The 15,124-nt window shown below is 40.9% G+C and overlaps 1 protein-coding gene across 1 annotated transcript in view; it reads left to right on the top strand.

Annotated features, from left to right (window-relative positions):
• TNRC6C (trinucleotide repeat containing adaptor 6C) overlaps positions 1-15,124 on the top strand; it is a 141,842-nt gene that overhangs the window by 108,869 nt on the left and 17,849 nt on the right. Inside the window, 7 exon segments of the mRNA XM_032208885.1 lie at positions 1,269-1,404; positions 1,406-1,417; positions 7,865-8,011; positions 8,910-9,029; positions 11,086-11,169; positions 12,516-12,747; positions 14,142-14,309. Of these exon segments, the coding sequence (XP_032064776.1) occupies positions 1,269-1,404; positions 1,406-1,417; positions 7,865-8,011; positions 8,910-9,029; positions 11,086-11,169; positions 12,516-12,747; positions 14,142-14,309 (899 nt within the window).

Raw genomic sequence — 15,124 nt, 5'->3', positions numbered from 1 at the left:
TTTATGGACATGTCCTGCTAATCTTCTGCCTATCTGACCTACATAATGGTTGTTATAGTCTTTATGTTGTATATTGGAGGTGACTTCTGATTTTTACTTTTTCTCCCCTCCACCCTGTCTAGAGGACAAAGAAACTACCATAGTAAGTAGGCAGTTAATGAGATTTCATTGGTTGTTCCTTGAAGGATTAGAATTATTAAGTGTATCACTGGAACTGAAATAAAAGTATCTGTTTCTTCAGCTTCTTAAGAAAACTGTCATTGTTAGAAACATAATTATATCCTGGTTTTTGTTGAGACAAGCTTGCTGTGGAGATAGTTACCTAGAGCATTATGCACCATTATTAAGCCTAAATATTTATGCTCAGTCCTTTTACCTGAACAGTCAGATCTATATAATTGTGTTTATGCTTCAGACTGCAATTGACAATTTATCCAAGAATCCTATATAGTATTTGGATTAAGGCGCCATGCTTTGAGATGAATTGTCATAGCAATCTCCTTGTCTTCTTTCCCATTTCCTAAACTACTAACTGATTTTTTAAAAATCTTGACTGTTTTACAATGCTTTCAGTACTGCGCTAGTATAGTCTTTTCTAAAGTCTTGCTCATTCACACAGTGAACATGAGATTGTATAGAGTGCTAATAGAATATATTTTCCTAACAGCTTTTTTGCAGGTTAGAATTTACCTAAACTACAGATGATTATGCATATTGCCAGAGGCTAAATAAGAGATCATTGAAATTTGGCAGTTTTAATGTCACAAAAGTGATTATGTTCCAAAATAGTAATGATGCAAAAATGCAGTGTTTAGTTTTCTTCAGAATTACTGTATGCCTTTGGGATAGTTTTAAAAAATAGAAAAGAAAATAATTTGATATGAAAGTAGAAATTAAAAATAGAAATAGTATTTTTCCCACGGGAGGACATGCAGTTATTCCAAATGAGGCATGTAATGTTTACAATGTAAATCCTGCCTTAAAAGTGTTTCAACAAGACTTTGTTGCTTTTCATATTTGAGAAGATTATATATTTAAATTATGCATTTAAAATTTTCAAAGCAAAAAGTAAAGACAAACAGTATCTTAATTCTGTTTCTCTTTTTCTTCTTTCTTCCACTCCATACTTTTCATTATGTATTCCTCATGCCTTTTTAAACATATTTTGATCTTTTATTCATCCATGTTCCACTTATATTTCCATGGGAAACTGTTTGTGCACTGTCTGTACCTGGACACTGCACACGCTCACCCTTTCTTTTTCAATCGGATGGCGGCCTAGTGGAAGAGCCCACTACTTCACCATTTTTGCCTTCACCAAGCCTGAAGCTCCCCCTTTCAAACAGGGCACTCCCTAATCAGACCTGGTGGGATGCCTCAGGGCTGGGCATGCAAAACTTGAATTTCTTCTAGACAGGTAAGGTACCTTTCAGTGACAACTGTGTGAAAGTCGGTTGCTGTCTTAGTAAAAGGAATATGTTTTTTTCCTATTTCAATATCCTTTTTTCATATGTAAGTAATAAATGAGTCTAAATCAAAACATAATTTGGCATCTAGACCTTCTTCAAAGGGAAATCATTACTATAGGAGATAAACAAAGGCCTTTTAGCTAAATATTATGCCTTTGCTTTTCTGCTGCTGCTTTTCTCCACAACTCTGCTTCTATTTCTTTTCTTCCCTGCTGCTTTTCCACAGCATACCTGGATAGTGTTACCCTTTTCTGTGATCTTGAGTGACAACAGAATCACACTTCTCCCAACTTGTAATCCTCCTCTTCTTAGGTTTTCTTCTTTTCTCCTCCTCAAACAATTATCATTTACTGTGTTGAGGTTATTCTGACCCCCAAGCAAGCTTTCGACTGCAGTATTTGGTTACTAGTTGGGATTAAACCATTTTCTATTTTCATTTCACTCAGTCAGTAGAGTTGGTGTTACTGCCAATCCTGAGTGAGAAATCAGTTCTTAGCACCAGAGAAATTGAATATTTCTACTCACGCTATTGTTTATGGGGTCTTCAGCTTTGTTAGGCAAGTGGGCACCTTTGGAATTTTGAGAGTGCATTATAAGTACTTTCAGAAATCATAAATATATTTTCAGTTCTTGGGAAACATTCTGTCTTCTGTTCTTTTGAATTTATGTCCTTCCCTATCTTTGAGGTAAAAAAAAAATCCAGAAAAAATCGTTCAAGATCTCCTCTACAAGGCAGAGATGGAATGGAATTCCCAATGTCAACTACATTATACTTTCCTGAAAAACAAATACCACTTTGCCAGAATGCCAACTGTTGATTTTAAAGAGGCATGCATACATGAGCACATGTAAACACACGTATTCTTAGTCTTCCCTGTTCATTTTCCACTGCACCACCTCCATACCTATAGGATGATCTCTGTGAAGTCCTCCTACTGCCTACTTTTTCCTGCATATCAACCAGTTATTTTTTTAAATGTCCCAGTATCTGATGTTTTGCTCTGCAGCATGCCTGTTTCCTATTTATTTATTTGCTTTTTGTTCTATTTGAAAAATATTTTAAGACTATTTGAGAAAGAAAAAAAGAAAGACCCTAGCATTATGCCCAGTAAGGTTCTGCAGGTACTACAATAGGCATTACATTGGGATCCCCTTGCTTTCTTCATTATGCTAGTTTTCATACTGATTCTTGTGCATTTAATAATCGCTAATCTATTAAATTGAGTCAGTCAAAAACTGCATAGTATATCTAGAGCAGGGTTAGGTAGTCTTTGAATCTATCATGTAATTAAGTTGCAACTCAGCATTATATAAGGCATCAAGATTGTATTGATAAAGCTATAACTCTTTTACTTTCATATGCACTGTACTGAGCTGAATTATTTCCAGGCCCAATCTGCTCATTTAAAAACCCTAAAAGTATGGGAAAGCCTTTTTTTTTTTTTTTTTTTAAAGGAAACATGTTAAGGACTTTCCTTACGTTTTTATTGTTGTTTACTAACTTCCTACCCAAAAAAATGTTTTGGGTGAGTACCCACAAGTATATAAATAAAGGCAATTTACAGAACAGTGAATACTACAAGATAAGATTAAAATGTAACATAGAAAGAAAACAAGCAAAACCAACAGTTTAAAAAAATAAGCAGATCGGAAAGCAGCAGATCACTTAGGAAGTTTGCAATTTCCATTAATATTACATGTTTTTTTCCTTCTCTAACTTAGGTATCTTTTGCTAATCTTAAATATGAGACAGTTAAGAAAAAATATGTACAAGGAAGATGCCTCAGAGCATGTTCAGCTTAAGTTTCTATGTGGACCAAGTGACTGACTCTTTTGCACAGACTTAGAGTTAGTAAGGAAGAAATTTAGCCATTCATTTTAAAATACTTTGAAAAGAAAGAAAGAAAGAAAACCTGAAAATCTGTCTCATCATACCAGTGTGACAGATAGAGCCATCTCTGTTATAGTACCAGGTTTCTAAAGAACACTTAGTTGATTCTAGTTAGTAATAAAGGAAATGCGGTATCCTAGTACTATTTTCACACATTCATCGAAACTGTTATAATAAAACTAAAAACAAACAAAAGTTTTTAGAAGGAAATAACTCTATTATCTATCTATCAATCATCTATAGGGATTAGAATGTGGAAAACATTGGCTTCTTTGTTTATTTTACTTGTATTTCTTTAATTTACAAAAGAGAGGAACAAAAGAAAAATAGAATGACCATTAGCTTACCTGAATGGTCGCTCTCTAGGTGCTGCAAGAGTGTCCAAGCAAGGGTTAACTTCAGCTTGCTGCCCAAGGACTGAGTTCCAAGTTTGTGTAGCCACACATCCTGCTCTCTTTAGAGGCTCAGTTTAAAAAACGAAGGTATGAGACCTAGAAGGATGCTGTAAGGAGTAAGGCCTATGCCATGGAGGTAATGATTCACACACCTGCAGGTGACCTCAGGGCGGGGTTGGGCACTCCCGCAGCGCCTAGAGAATGACCATTCAGGTAAGCCAACGGTCATTCTCCTAGGCGCTGCTTAGAGTGTCCAAGCATGGGACATATCCAAGATATGTAGTCCCAGGGTGGGAAGAAGGAGTGTTGCAGGAGCCGCGAGGACTTGCTGTAAAACTCTCCTTCCAAATAAAGCCTCTGCAGAGGCAAAGGAGTCCAGTCTGTAATTCAAAATGAATGGTGACGGCAAAGACCAGGTAGCTGCCCTGCAGATCTCTTCAATAGGCTCTTGAGTGGCCCAGGCTGCCATATTCGTGGTGCTCCTCGTGGAGTGTGCTGTTATACGAGGAGGAACAGGTCTGGATTGTTTCTTGTAAGCCAGCTTGATGCAAGCGCGCAGCCAACGTCCTATGGTGGAAGATGATACCTTCCTGCCCATGGAGGTGGGCTGGAATGATATGAAGAACAATTTTGACTTGCGAAAGGAAGCTGTCCTCTTTTTGTACACCTGCACAGCGCGGTGCACATCCAATTTGTACCAGATGTGCTCCCTGGGATGACTGGGGTGCGGGCAGAAATCAGGGAGCATGACCTCCTGCGTTCTGTGGAATAAGCTGTTAATTTTCGGTAGAAATGCTGGATCCAATCGCAGAATTACTCTGTCCGAATGTACAATACAAAGGTCCTCCCTAACAGAGAGTACAGCTAGCTCCAAAATTCTGTGCGCTGAAGTGATGGCTACGAGAAAGGCGGTTTTGAACGACAAATGTCATAAGCTAACAGAGCGAATTGGTTTGAATGGCGCCGATGTTAAGGCCTGCAATACAACCGATAAGTCCCAAGTTGAGTAACGGTGTACCGTCAGAGGGCGTAGGTTGGTAGCCCCCTTAGGAAACCTTGGGTGTCTGCTGAGCAGTTGAGAATTGTCTCTGGACAAGATGATGGCTATGGCTGCTGTCTGTCTCCGAAGGGTGTTGGGGGCAAGGCCCTTGTCCAACTCCTCCTGGAGGAAGTCCAGAATTTGTGGAATTGTTGCTGCTGTGGCATCGATGTGATGGGACTGACACCAAGAGGAGAAGATAGCCCAAGTTGTGTCATAGATCCGCACAGTAGAAGGTCGCCTGGATGGTATGGATGACCTTGTCAGAGAAGCTATCCCGCCTCAAAAGGTTCCCCTCAAGTGCCATATGGCTAACTGAAGCCATTGAGGATCTGGGTGTGGGGTGGCCCCTTGGCTGAGGGAGATTTGCTCCTGAATTATGCGCCAGTGCTTGGTCACTGACAAGCTGACAAGGTCGGCGAACCAGGACCTCCTTGGCTAGTGCGGGGCGACTAGCAGTACTTTGGTGCCCTCCAGCAAGATCTTCCTGATCACCTGAGGTATCAGGAGAGGGGCAGAAATGCGTATAACAGGTTGGGAGGCCAGCGGCATCGAAGAGCTTCCGTCCCTTCCAGCTGGAGCATTGGAATCTTGAAAAGAACCAGGGGGGAGGTGTATTCTCAGGACTGGCGAACAGGTCTACTATCGGAAGTCTGAACCTCTGGGTCAGTTGGTGAAACAGAGACGGATGAAGCTGCCATTCCGAATTGCTGATGGTCATTCTGCTGAGCCAGTCCTCTACCACATTCTCCTCCCCGAAATGTGGTCCACGCTTATGGACTGGAGGTGGCGCTCTGCCCACTGCCCCAGGGCTTCTGCCTCCAACATCAGGGCATTCAATTGAGTTCCGCCCTGGTGATTGATGTAGGCCTTGATGGGGATATTGTCCGTCAGTGGCAGGACGTGAGACCCTTCGATGAACTGCCGGAAGTGGTGCAGGACTAATCTGGCGGCCCTGAGCTCCAGCCAATTTATGGTGTGGGCGAGCTCCGCCGGAGACCATCTGCCCTGCATCACGTGCATCTGCAGGTGGGCACCCCAACCGTACTAGCTGGCATCTGTTGTTATGACCAGGCACTCTGGTTCCTTGAAGAGGGACCCCTTCTTCAGCACCGCTGGAGCAACCGGAGCACCGGTGGAGCAACCGGAGCACTGGTGGAGGAACACTCACCATCCTTTTGGAGTTGCTGGCCTTCCATCGCTGAATCAGAAGCAGGAACCACTGAAGCTCCCGGGCATGCAGTCATGCCCAGCCAACCACTGCAATGCACAAGATCAACTTACCAGCAGCTGGGCTAGAGTGACGAGAGGTGCTAACCTGAACCTCCAAATATGACGCACGAGGAACGTGATTCTGTCCGTTCATTCTTGTGTGAGAAACACCTTGCAGATTCTGGAGTCAACCACCATGCCCAGATGCTGGATTCTGGAGATTGGCATCAGGTGGCTTTTCTCCAGATTGCTGGATGCCGTCTGCAGTGCCCTGAGAAATAGCGCGTGCGACCACCTCCTGCATTGCTGGAGACAACTCCGAGCCTGGATCCTGAGAGGGACGTGTGACCCCAGTTCTAGGCTCCGGAGGAGGGAATTCCTCCTCCAACAGAGAGCAGGCCTCCTCCATGTAATCCTCCTCCAGTGAGGAGATGCCCTAGAAGGATTGAGCGAAAAACCGAAATCCCCTTCTTCTGCCAGGGATGGTGATCTATCATGCTGGTTGGTAATTGCGGAAGGAGCTGCAGGAAGCTCAGCTGGTGGTGCCTCCCTGACTTGGGCAGTTTGCTCCTGGGCAGATCGTGCCCTTTGAAACTGCCTTTCCAATATCTTTTGTCGCCTCTCAGTCAATCTTTCTTCTGCTTTGGAAGCCTTCTTGTTTTGGTGCTGTTTCCCTTTTGCAGGGCGACTTGCACTGTCCCCCTTGGCAGCAGGATAAAGTCTGCTGCGTTTGTTGGTGGAACGACCTGTCTGATCACTGACTTCAGCCACACTATTGCTGGCCATGGTCTACTCCAAGCTGTAACACAGGCAAGTTGAATAATTAAGCCTTAGAAGTGCCTGGGATATAAGTGATGAGCCCCTTATGCAGTCACAGTTCTGAGGGAAGGGCCAGACAGGGAGCAACAGCGGTGCAAGGTTTTGGCGCCAAATTGGAAATTGGATCCACGCTATAATAAAACAGGGAATGGCCAGAGCAAAGCCAAACTCCCTGTGGCCGCCTTCAATAGTCTTCCTGGGGAAGGGGGAACCTGCCTGGAGCCCCCGAATGAGATTCCGATGTTAAACACCCTCCCAGCAGCGATCTGCTTTGGAAACCAGGCTGTGGCATTTTAAACGGCGGGAAAATTAAGCACAGCACCTTTTCCTTTCAAAATGGCCACCGCAAGCTTTGGAGCAGCACCGGAGAACTGTCGGCAATCCGGATAGCTCAGTAGAGCCTCTGGGGCTAGAAACAGTCCTCCGACAGCGTCTGGGGGCTCCCTAACCTTCCTACCTGCCCCCTGAGCTCGCCAGCGGCCGCTGATGAACCTCCCAGTGGTGCCTCGACCACAGTGGTCGCGGAAGGCAGCCTCGCTCCAAGCTGCCTGTTCAGCGCGTCAGGAAGGCTGTATGAGAAAGTTTTCACTTGCAGGAAAAAATAATAAAACCCTAATGCTTCCTAAACTATCCACTGACAACAAAAATAAAACATTAGGCTACACTAGACTGTTTGGATGGTCCAACTTGCTGTCCAAGAACTGTCCAATTCTCCCCATATTGTTGACTGTCTTCTAACAGCATTCCAGATATTTCACCAGAGAGGGAGGTGGCTAACTACATATATGTGTTTTATATACTTTTAGATAGTTCTACTCCACAGGGTAGATATTTGTGGAGATAGCTCCTAAAACATCAGTATATTGGTATCTACTACTGATACTTTCTGAGCGTTAATGTAACATTTCACTCAAGCATTGATTGAAAAATCTGCTAATTTTTACAAGGGAGTTCCTGTTCAGTAACATGTAGAGCAGTTCAAAGAATTGCCACCAAGTAAAATGCACTTCTGAAAAATGTGAATTTTGTTATTCTGCAGATACCGAGTGGCAATCTAGGTATGTTTGGCAATAGCGGAGCAGCACAAGCCAGGACCATGCAACAGCCGCAGCAACCGCCAGTGCAACCTCTTAACTCATCCCAGCCTAGTCTTCGTGCTCAAGTGCCTCAGTTTCTCTCCCCTCAGGTTAGTGGACATCAACAGTATTATAGGCAGCAGAGCTGGACACAAATGGCTGATCAAAAGTCACTGCTAAATTTGGAGAGAAGAAATTGGGTGGATCATTTCTAGGGGAAAGAGTGATGCTTTCTCTTGAGATTTAATGGGAACTGAAGGTCACTGGAGAAAGGATGGTACAAATAAAGGAGAATATTTGTAGCTCAGGATTGACTTGATGCTCTCTGAACTTGCTTGTTTTCTTGCAGCCGTTTCATTACCCAAATGAGGGAACATCTTCAGTGCTAACATCGCTAACACTGATGATGTTACTTAGTTTGGGTAATAAAACGTCTGCAAGAAAACAAACAAGCTTAGAGAGCACCAAGTACACTCCCCCCCCCCAAAAAAAAAACAACGGATGGTATAGTTGCAGATAGAACAGACGTGCACACCTCTTGGCTACCTTGGAACTAAATAAGGGAGAAACATCTCATTGAAATTTAAAAACTCTTTTTTAAATTATATAAGAATTGGGATAATTTCTTTGTCGGTAGCCAGGAATATAGAGCCAGGTTGCATTAACCACTAACACTTATTATTCCTGAAGCAATCATGGTGCTACTTTTTTTTCTTCAGTTTTGCAAAGATTTGTTATATTTCTAACAGTGACTATTTCTACACCATGTTCAACACATATTAAGTAGAAATCATAAGTAAGAAAACCCTGGTTATGATATGTAGCAAATACAGTATGCTATTATTATACAAGCAGTTACTATAAATTTCTTGGTGTCTTTATATATTTATCAAAAAGAAACATAATCACAGAAAGTCAGATCACGTGCCATTTGTGTATTTGGCTGAAATTCTGGTGAGTAAGTGTAGCAGTTGTGTAAATTATATAAACTGTTTTATTCTATCTCAGGTTCAAGCACAGCTTTTGCAGTTTGCAGCAAAAAACATTGGTCTCAATCCTGCACTATTAACCTCGCCAATTAATCCTCAGCATATGACGATGTTGAACCAGCTCTATCAGCTGCAGCTGGTAAGTTTAAAAAAACACCAAAGAAATCATATACAATTAATAAAGGTACTATCTTCCTATTTTGTTTTGAACATTTTAGACTCATTTTTCGCTGATTATTTCCAGATTTTTCTGCTCTTTAACTTACAAAGCAGTCATATAATCAGAAGCATCACCAAAACCATCCTCTTGTACCGCTAGTATTTCTCAGAATGTTCACCATATTTCTGTTGCCTTTCTCTTTACCAAAATTTGATCCCTATAATTTTATCTTTTACATGTTAATGATGATTAATATGTATGATTTGTTCTTAAAGGAGTTATAATTGTGCCTTATTTTACTTAGATGTTTTATCCTCTATTTTTTTTATTAAAAACTCAAAGTAACTAACATACTTAATATCCCTCTCCTCTTATTTTCCCCACAACAACCCTTTGAGATGAGAAGGAGAGGGGGGAGAGGGAGGGAGGGAGAGAGAGAAAAGGTGGCCAAATATCTAGCCAGTTTTTGTGCTTAAGGTAAGACTAGAATACACTGTCTCCAGGTTTTTAGTCTGGTGCCTGAACCACTAGATCAAGCCGGCTCTGATCAACCTGTCTTGGTTTTTTTTTCAATAGGATTCAGAGCACAGAAAGCACATTACTCCAAATGTTAATATATTAGTATGGCATTTAATGTATTCTTTTGCAAGAGCTGAATTTAAACCATGCTATTGAATTGATTTAGGGATTATTTACTTCTAATAATCCTGATCTAAAAGATGGAGAGAGAGAGAGAGAGAGAGAGAGAGAGAGACGTCTATGGAGATTCTGTCATCCAGGTCCCAAAAGTGCTTTTTCAAAGAGCAACTGGACTTTCTTTGTTTTTTCTTGAAGATGTTTGCCTTCTCATCCAAGAAGCTCTTTCAGTTCTAACTGAATGGTGAAGAATGGAAGGGTTTATATTCCAAACCTCCAAGTGGCCTCAGCAACTCTCAGAAAGGGTGCTAATGATCAGATGACTGCAAGGTATATACAAACCATTCTCCACCCATTCAGTCAAAACTGAAGAGGCTTTCTTGGATGAGAAGGCAAACATCTTCAAGAAAAAACAAAGGAAGTCCAGTAGCCTTTTGAAAAAGCACTTATGGAGAAGGAGAGGAAATGGCTTTGGCAGTTAGGGAGAATGGGCAGAGAATAATCAAGTGCCACAACCATCTGGTTTAAAAGTTGAATTTAAAATATTTCTTTACCTATAATTGTTTTGAGATCATAACAGTTTCTCTTATCCTCTATAATCGACTTCCACATCACAGTCAGAAATTCATATAGAGAATATAATTCCCACAAGGCATAAAAATTGTCCTAAGGGAGGTTCCAAACAAGATCACTTATAGAAACAGGCTTTGGGCTTAGGTGGCTTCTTAAATAATAGAACTTTTTTAAGGCAAAAATATTTCTATGACTAAATCATGAAAGAGAATCAAGGAAAGATTTTCCTGAAATGAGATGAATGGCTAGAATAAAAGTTGCATTAGGCAAAAACATGAGGAATGATCTTGGGAACCATGCAAATCCAAAGTCAATTCATCTGTATTCTAAATTCCAAACAAAGTAGGAGGTAGACAAAAGGGCAAAGAAAAAAGTAGATGATGGCTACAACCAAGAGTATCTATCACAGGACTTAATGAATTAGAAAGCTATGTTTAGCAGGGATGTGCAGTCACGAGGCAGGGGAGGCATGGCCTCACCAGTCATGAGGAAAAGGAAAGAATTTTAAAGAATTTTTTCAAAATAATTAAAGCCAAGGTAGTTGCTGCCAGATTCCAAGTCACAGTGACTTGGAGTCTGCTTAGTGTTAACTATAGGAGAAGGCGAGAGAACTATGGGCCTCCTGTGCATAAGCAATTTTTCGCCTTTTAAGAGTTAAGCAAATATTGATTGCAGCCCGTTTGCTCTGAATCTTACTCAGATTCAGTACTGTTAGGAATTTCAAGAATGGGAAAGTACTAAACCTATTCAAATGCTGACTAATACATTGTACGTATTGGGTCTCCTTGTTCTGTGACCATATGATTCCTTTCTTTGTATCTTTCAGGCATACCAACGTTTACAAATCCAGCAGCAAATGTTACAGGCTCAGCGTAACGTTTCCGGACCCATCAGACAACAGGAGCAGCAAGTAGGTTTCACTCAATTCCAGATGTACTATCAGAAGAGAATCTTGTATGGTATATAACAATGACTATTTATAAAATAAACATTCTGTGATGCATACTTTTATCCAAGAATAAATCATTAATTGTACAGGTAGTCCTCGACTTATGATGACAGTTAGGACTGGAATTTCCATTGTTAAGTAATGCAGTTGTAAAGCCGTAATCTTATGACCACATTACTTAGCTATGTCAATCCCAGCAGTCTTCATTGATATCGTAATCTAGACATCCAAGTCATTAAGTGGAAAATAGAAATAATCCTGGGTAAGGAGTGCATGGTGCCGTGGAGGGTCACCACAGGCCATGCACAAATTTGGGGTTGCTGCAGTGCAGCAGAGGAACTCAGTGAGCCTGGGAAAAAGGGGTGCAAGATGTGTGCATCCATGTGTGTGACTGCAGGGAGACCAGGAAAAGAATATGTTGCGGTTTATGGTACACTCTGGAATTGCAAAAAGCCTCTGTGTTTCAATGCAGCATGAAGCCCAGCCCAGCAATGCAGCACAAAGAGGCTTCTTGTCATGCCATGGTTGTGAGGCTGCAAGAATCCATAAGGTGCAGCACATCTCAAAGCCTTTCACAGTATGCAACCCAGCCCCAGCCCAACATCATAGCATGAAGGGATTTCTTCTACAAGAACCCCTAAGCTGCATCTTGAAGCCTTTGCAGTACAAATCCCAACCCAGCTCCAGCCAAGCAGAGTGGCACAAGGGGCCTTCTTCCCTGTTCCCCGGTCTCCACCATCTTTTGTTTGTTTGTTCTGTGCATGTGTACAACAATTTCAATTGAATTGCGCACGCGCATATAGCACGCACACAAGCAAACTGGCAGTAATACCATCTAGAACCCACCCCTGAGCATGTGTGACCTGGGGAAGAAAGCTGAAAGGCCACACCAGGCATATGCAGAAGGAGACAGTGATGGGGTGCCAAGGGCCACAGAATACAGGTGATCCAAAGGGCATAGATTTGGGGGGGGGGTTGTTATCAGATGGAGGGAGTTGAAGCACCCCTGTGTGAGGCACCAAGCACATGAATTTTGATCAGGTGACTATGGTGATACTGCAGTGGCCATAACTTTGTGGACCAATTGTAAGTCCATTCAGCACCACTGTAACTGAATGGTTGCTGAACAAATGGTCATAAGTTGAAGACTACCTGTAAAAGCAGATTTCAGGTTCTGTAACCTATGCCTGACACATCTGAACTTTCACCAATGAGTTTATTGCTAGTGTAGCTCTTTTGTTCTCAGCACAAAATCATAATCTTTGGGCCGTTTTCTTTTTTTAAAATTGTTACTATTTATTTTGTAGGTTGCACGTACAATCAATAACATGCAGCAGCAAATTCAGCAACACCAGCGCCAGCTGGCCCAGGCCCTGCTTATGAAGCAGCAGCCGCCCCCTCCACACCTATCTTTGCACCCCTCTGCAGGCAAATCAGCCATGGATAACTTTTCACCCCATCCCCAAGCTCCTGGCCTATCTGATCTGCAGACCAAAGAGCAACAGTCTTCACCGAACACCTTTGCTCCTTACCCCCTTGGTAAGTGTGGTTTTTGTAAAGGACTTTACTGCTCATAATTCATTAATAATATTCTCGCTCTCTTGCTGTCCCTCCTCCCCCCACTCTTTCTTCCCCCCTCTCCCCCCTCATTATTGCTCAAGTCTTTTTGCCTCATTCCTCACTATCAGATTCAGCTTCTGTCTTTTTCCTTCTCTGTCAAGAGTAAAATGTAGTCAATTCCTGTTCACAACACTAGGTGTCAGCAAACACAAAACTTTCTATTTGGGAAATATGAATGAATAACCTGGTGGCCTCTAATTTTTTTTCTGTATTTTGTTCCCAACCAGTCTTTGATCATATAGATTATGAGAATTAGAGTCCAGAATATCCGCAAGTTGTCCGATTGCCTGCTCATGGATAACTAAAATTCCACATGCTTTGATTCTGTCTTCCTTTATCTCTTCTTCTCCATGTTCCTTTTTTATGATGATGTAGTTACTTAATCCAGGACACAGCAGTGCAGAAACGTAAGGATGGTGGATCCCTCATGATCCTCATAGATCATGTCTCTAAAAAAAATAAAAACATACTATAGTTGAGCTCAAATCCTAGAGATTAGATCCATGCGATTTTCTTGGCAGCATTATAAAAGTGTAATCTTTGGAAGAATATATTTTTAACTCCCTAATCTAGCAAATATAGAATATAAACTCTCTACTGGTTTCCAATCCATGTATTTCTTATATGTAACAATAATTTTTTAGATAGTGAAGATAACATTCACAGGTAAAAATCACCATGCAAATTTTCAGTAAACAGATCTATTTCTGAAAGACTTCTGCTAGTTGTCCTGTATTTGAACATTTTTTTCCTGGCTTCAGACTTAAAGTGACTTGGAACAGATGGATACAGTGGACCTCCTAGTGGCATTTGAAATACTATACTTAATATTTCTCTGGAGTGCCCGGCTGTTTGCTAATGCTATTTGTGCTAAAAAGTGGCCATTAACCTTTGGAATTCTTCATTTTGTCACATTTATTTTTCAACATCTACAAAGTTGGTTAAGGAAAAGATGTGCAAAACCTATATATCCTCTTCCTCTTTTCAGAAATATTACTCTTTTGTTCCTATAACACCAGGAAGATTTCTCTGGTAGTATTAAAATGTATGATCTTAGAATGATAGAAAGTAGACTCCATATCAGCAAAAGAAAAGATCCTTTTACATTTGTATGTTGAGTTTTTAGAAGTAATGAAGTGAGCTAAGATGATATTTGATTTTTTTCCTAGTGCTTTATTTCTCCTCTGCTCTCCTCCTCCTCTCCTCATTTGCCTTATCAATAGACATATAATGTTAGCTTATGACCTGAAATATAAATTGCCATTAAATACCAGGAATTAAGAAAGTCTGACAGTTTATCCACTTCCTTTTAGCTGGATTGAACCCAAACATGAATGTAAACAGTATGGACATTCCTGGTGGTTTGTCAGTGAAGGATACTTCTCAGTCCCAGTCTCGCCTTCCTCAGTGGACACACCCCAATTCAATGGATAACCTTTCCAGTGCTGCTTCTCCACTTGACCAGAACCCTAGCAAGCATGGTAATGCATATACTTTATAAATACATAGAACCCACTTGTCATAGAACTCTTATTGTAAATATTCTCTGACAGAATATTTGACAGAATCAAAAATAGAATGGAATAAACCAGAATATTAAAATGTTAGATAGATAGATGGGCAGACGGATGTAAAGAGGAAGGAAGGAAGGAGGAAGAGAGAGAGAGGGAGGGGGAGAGAGAGAGAGAGAGAGAGAGAGATAATTTTTAGGGTATTATTTGTTTCCTGAGAATAAACTTATTGAACTCAGGTGGAGTTTGCCATCATGCCTATCTTAGCACTGTTAGAAAATCTAATTTCCTCAGAAATTCTGAGGAATATTTTGAAATATTCACAGAAGGTTTATTTTTTCATTTAAATGAACAACTACAAAATTATCCTAGAGAACAGAAGATTACTATCAACCATGCTTCCATTATTAATGTAAATTGTATGCAGCTTACAACAGCTGCATCTATAACTCTACTTAAAATAATGTATGATATTCACAATCATTATATTTCAACCTACGCACTAAAATGTCTATTTGGTTACTTGTTCTGTTACAAAATCACATTTCTGAAGTTCAGTTATTACTGTATTCTTTAAAAGAAATACCAGTATTATTTACAGATTGAGTTGTTAGCAATGTCCCATTGTCCTTTTTGTATCCTACAAAAGTGTAGAAAGGTTTCTATTTTTAACTGGATGAATCTTTTGTAGTAACCTTCTGACCTTTCCTAATTTAACCTTCTATCCTTCTATTAAATGCACAGCATCGTATTGCCTTTTGTGACTGAAATGTAGTTTCATTTGT

Source organism: Thamnophis elegans, chromosome 2, assembly GCF_009769535.1.
Source record: "Thamnophis elegans isolate rThaEle1 chromosome 2, rThaEle1.pri, whole genome shotgun sequence".
Lineage (NCBI taxonomy): Eukaryota > Metazoa > Chordata > Lepidosauria > Squamata > Colubridae > Thamnophis > Thamnophis elegans.
The sequence above is the reverse complement of the archived record's forward strand: the minus strand, read 5'-3'. Positions and strand labels throughout refer to the sequence as shown.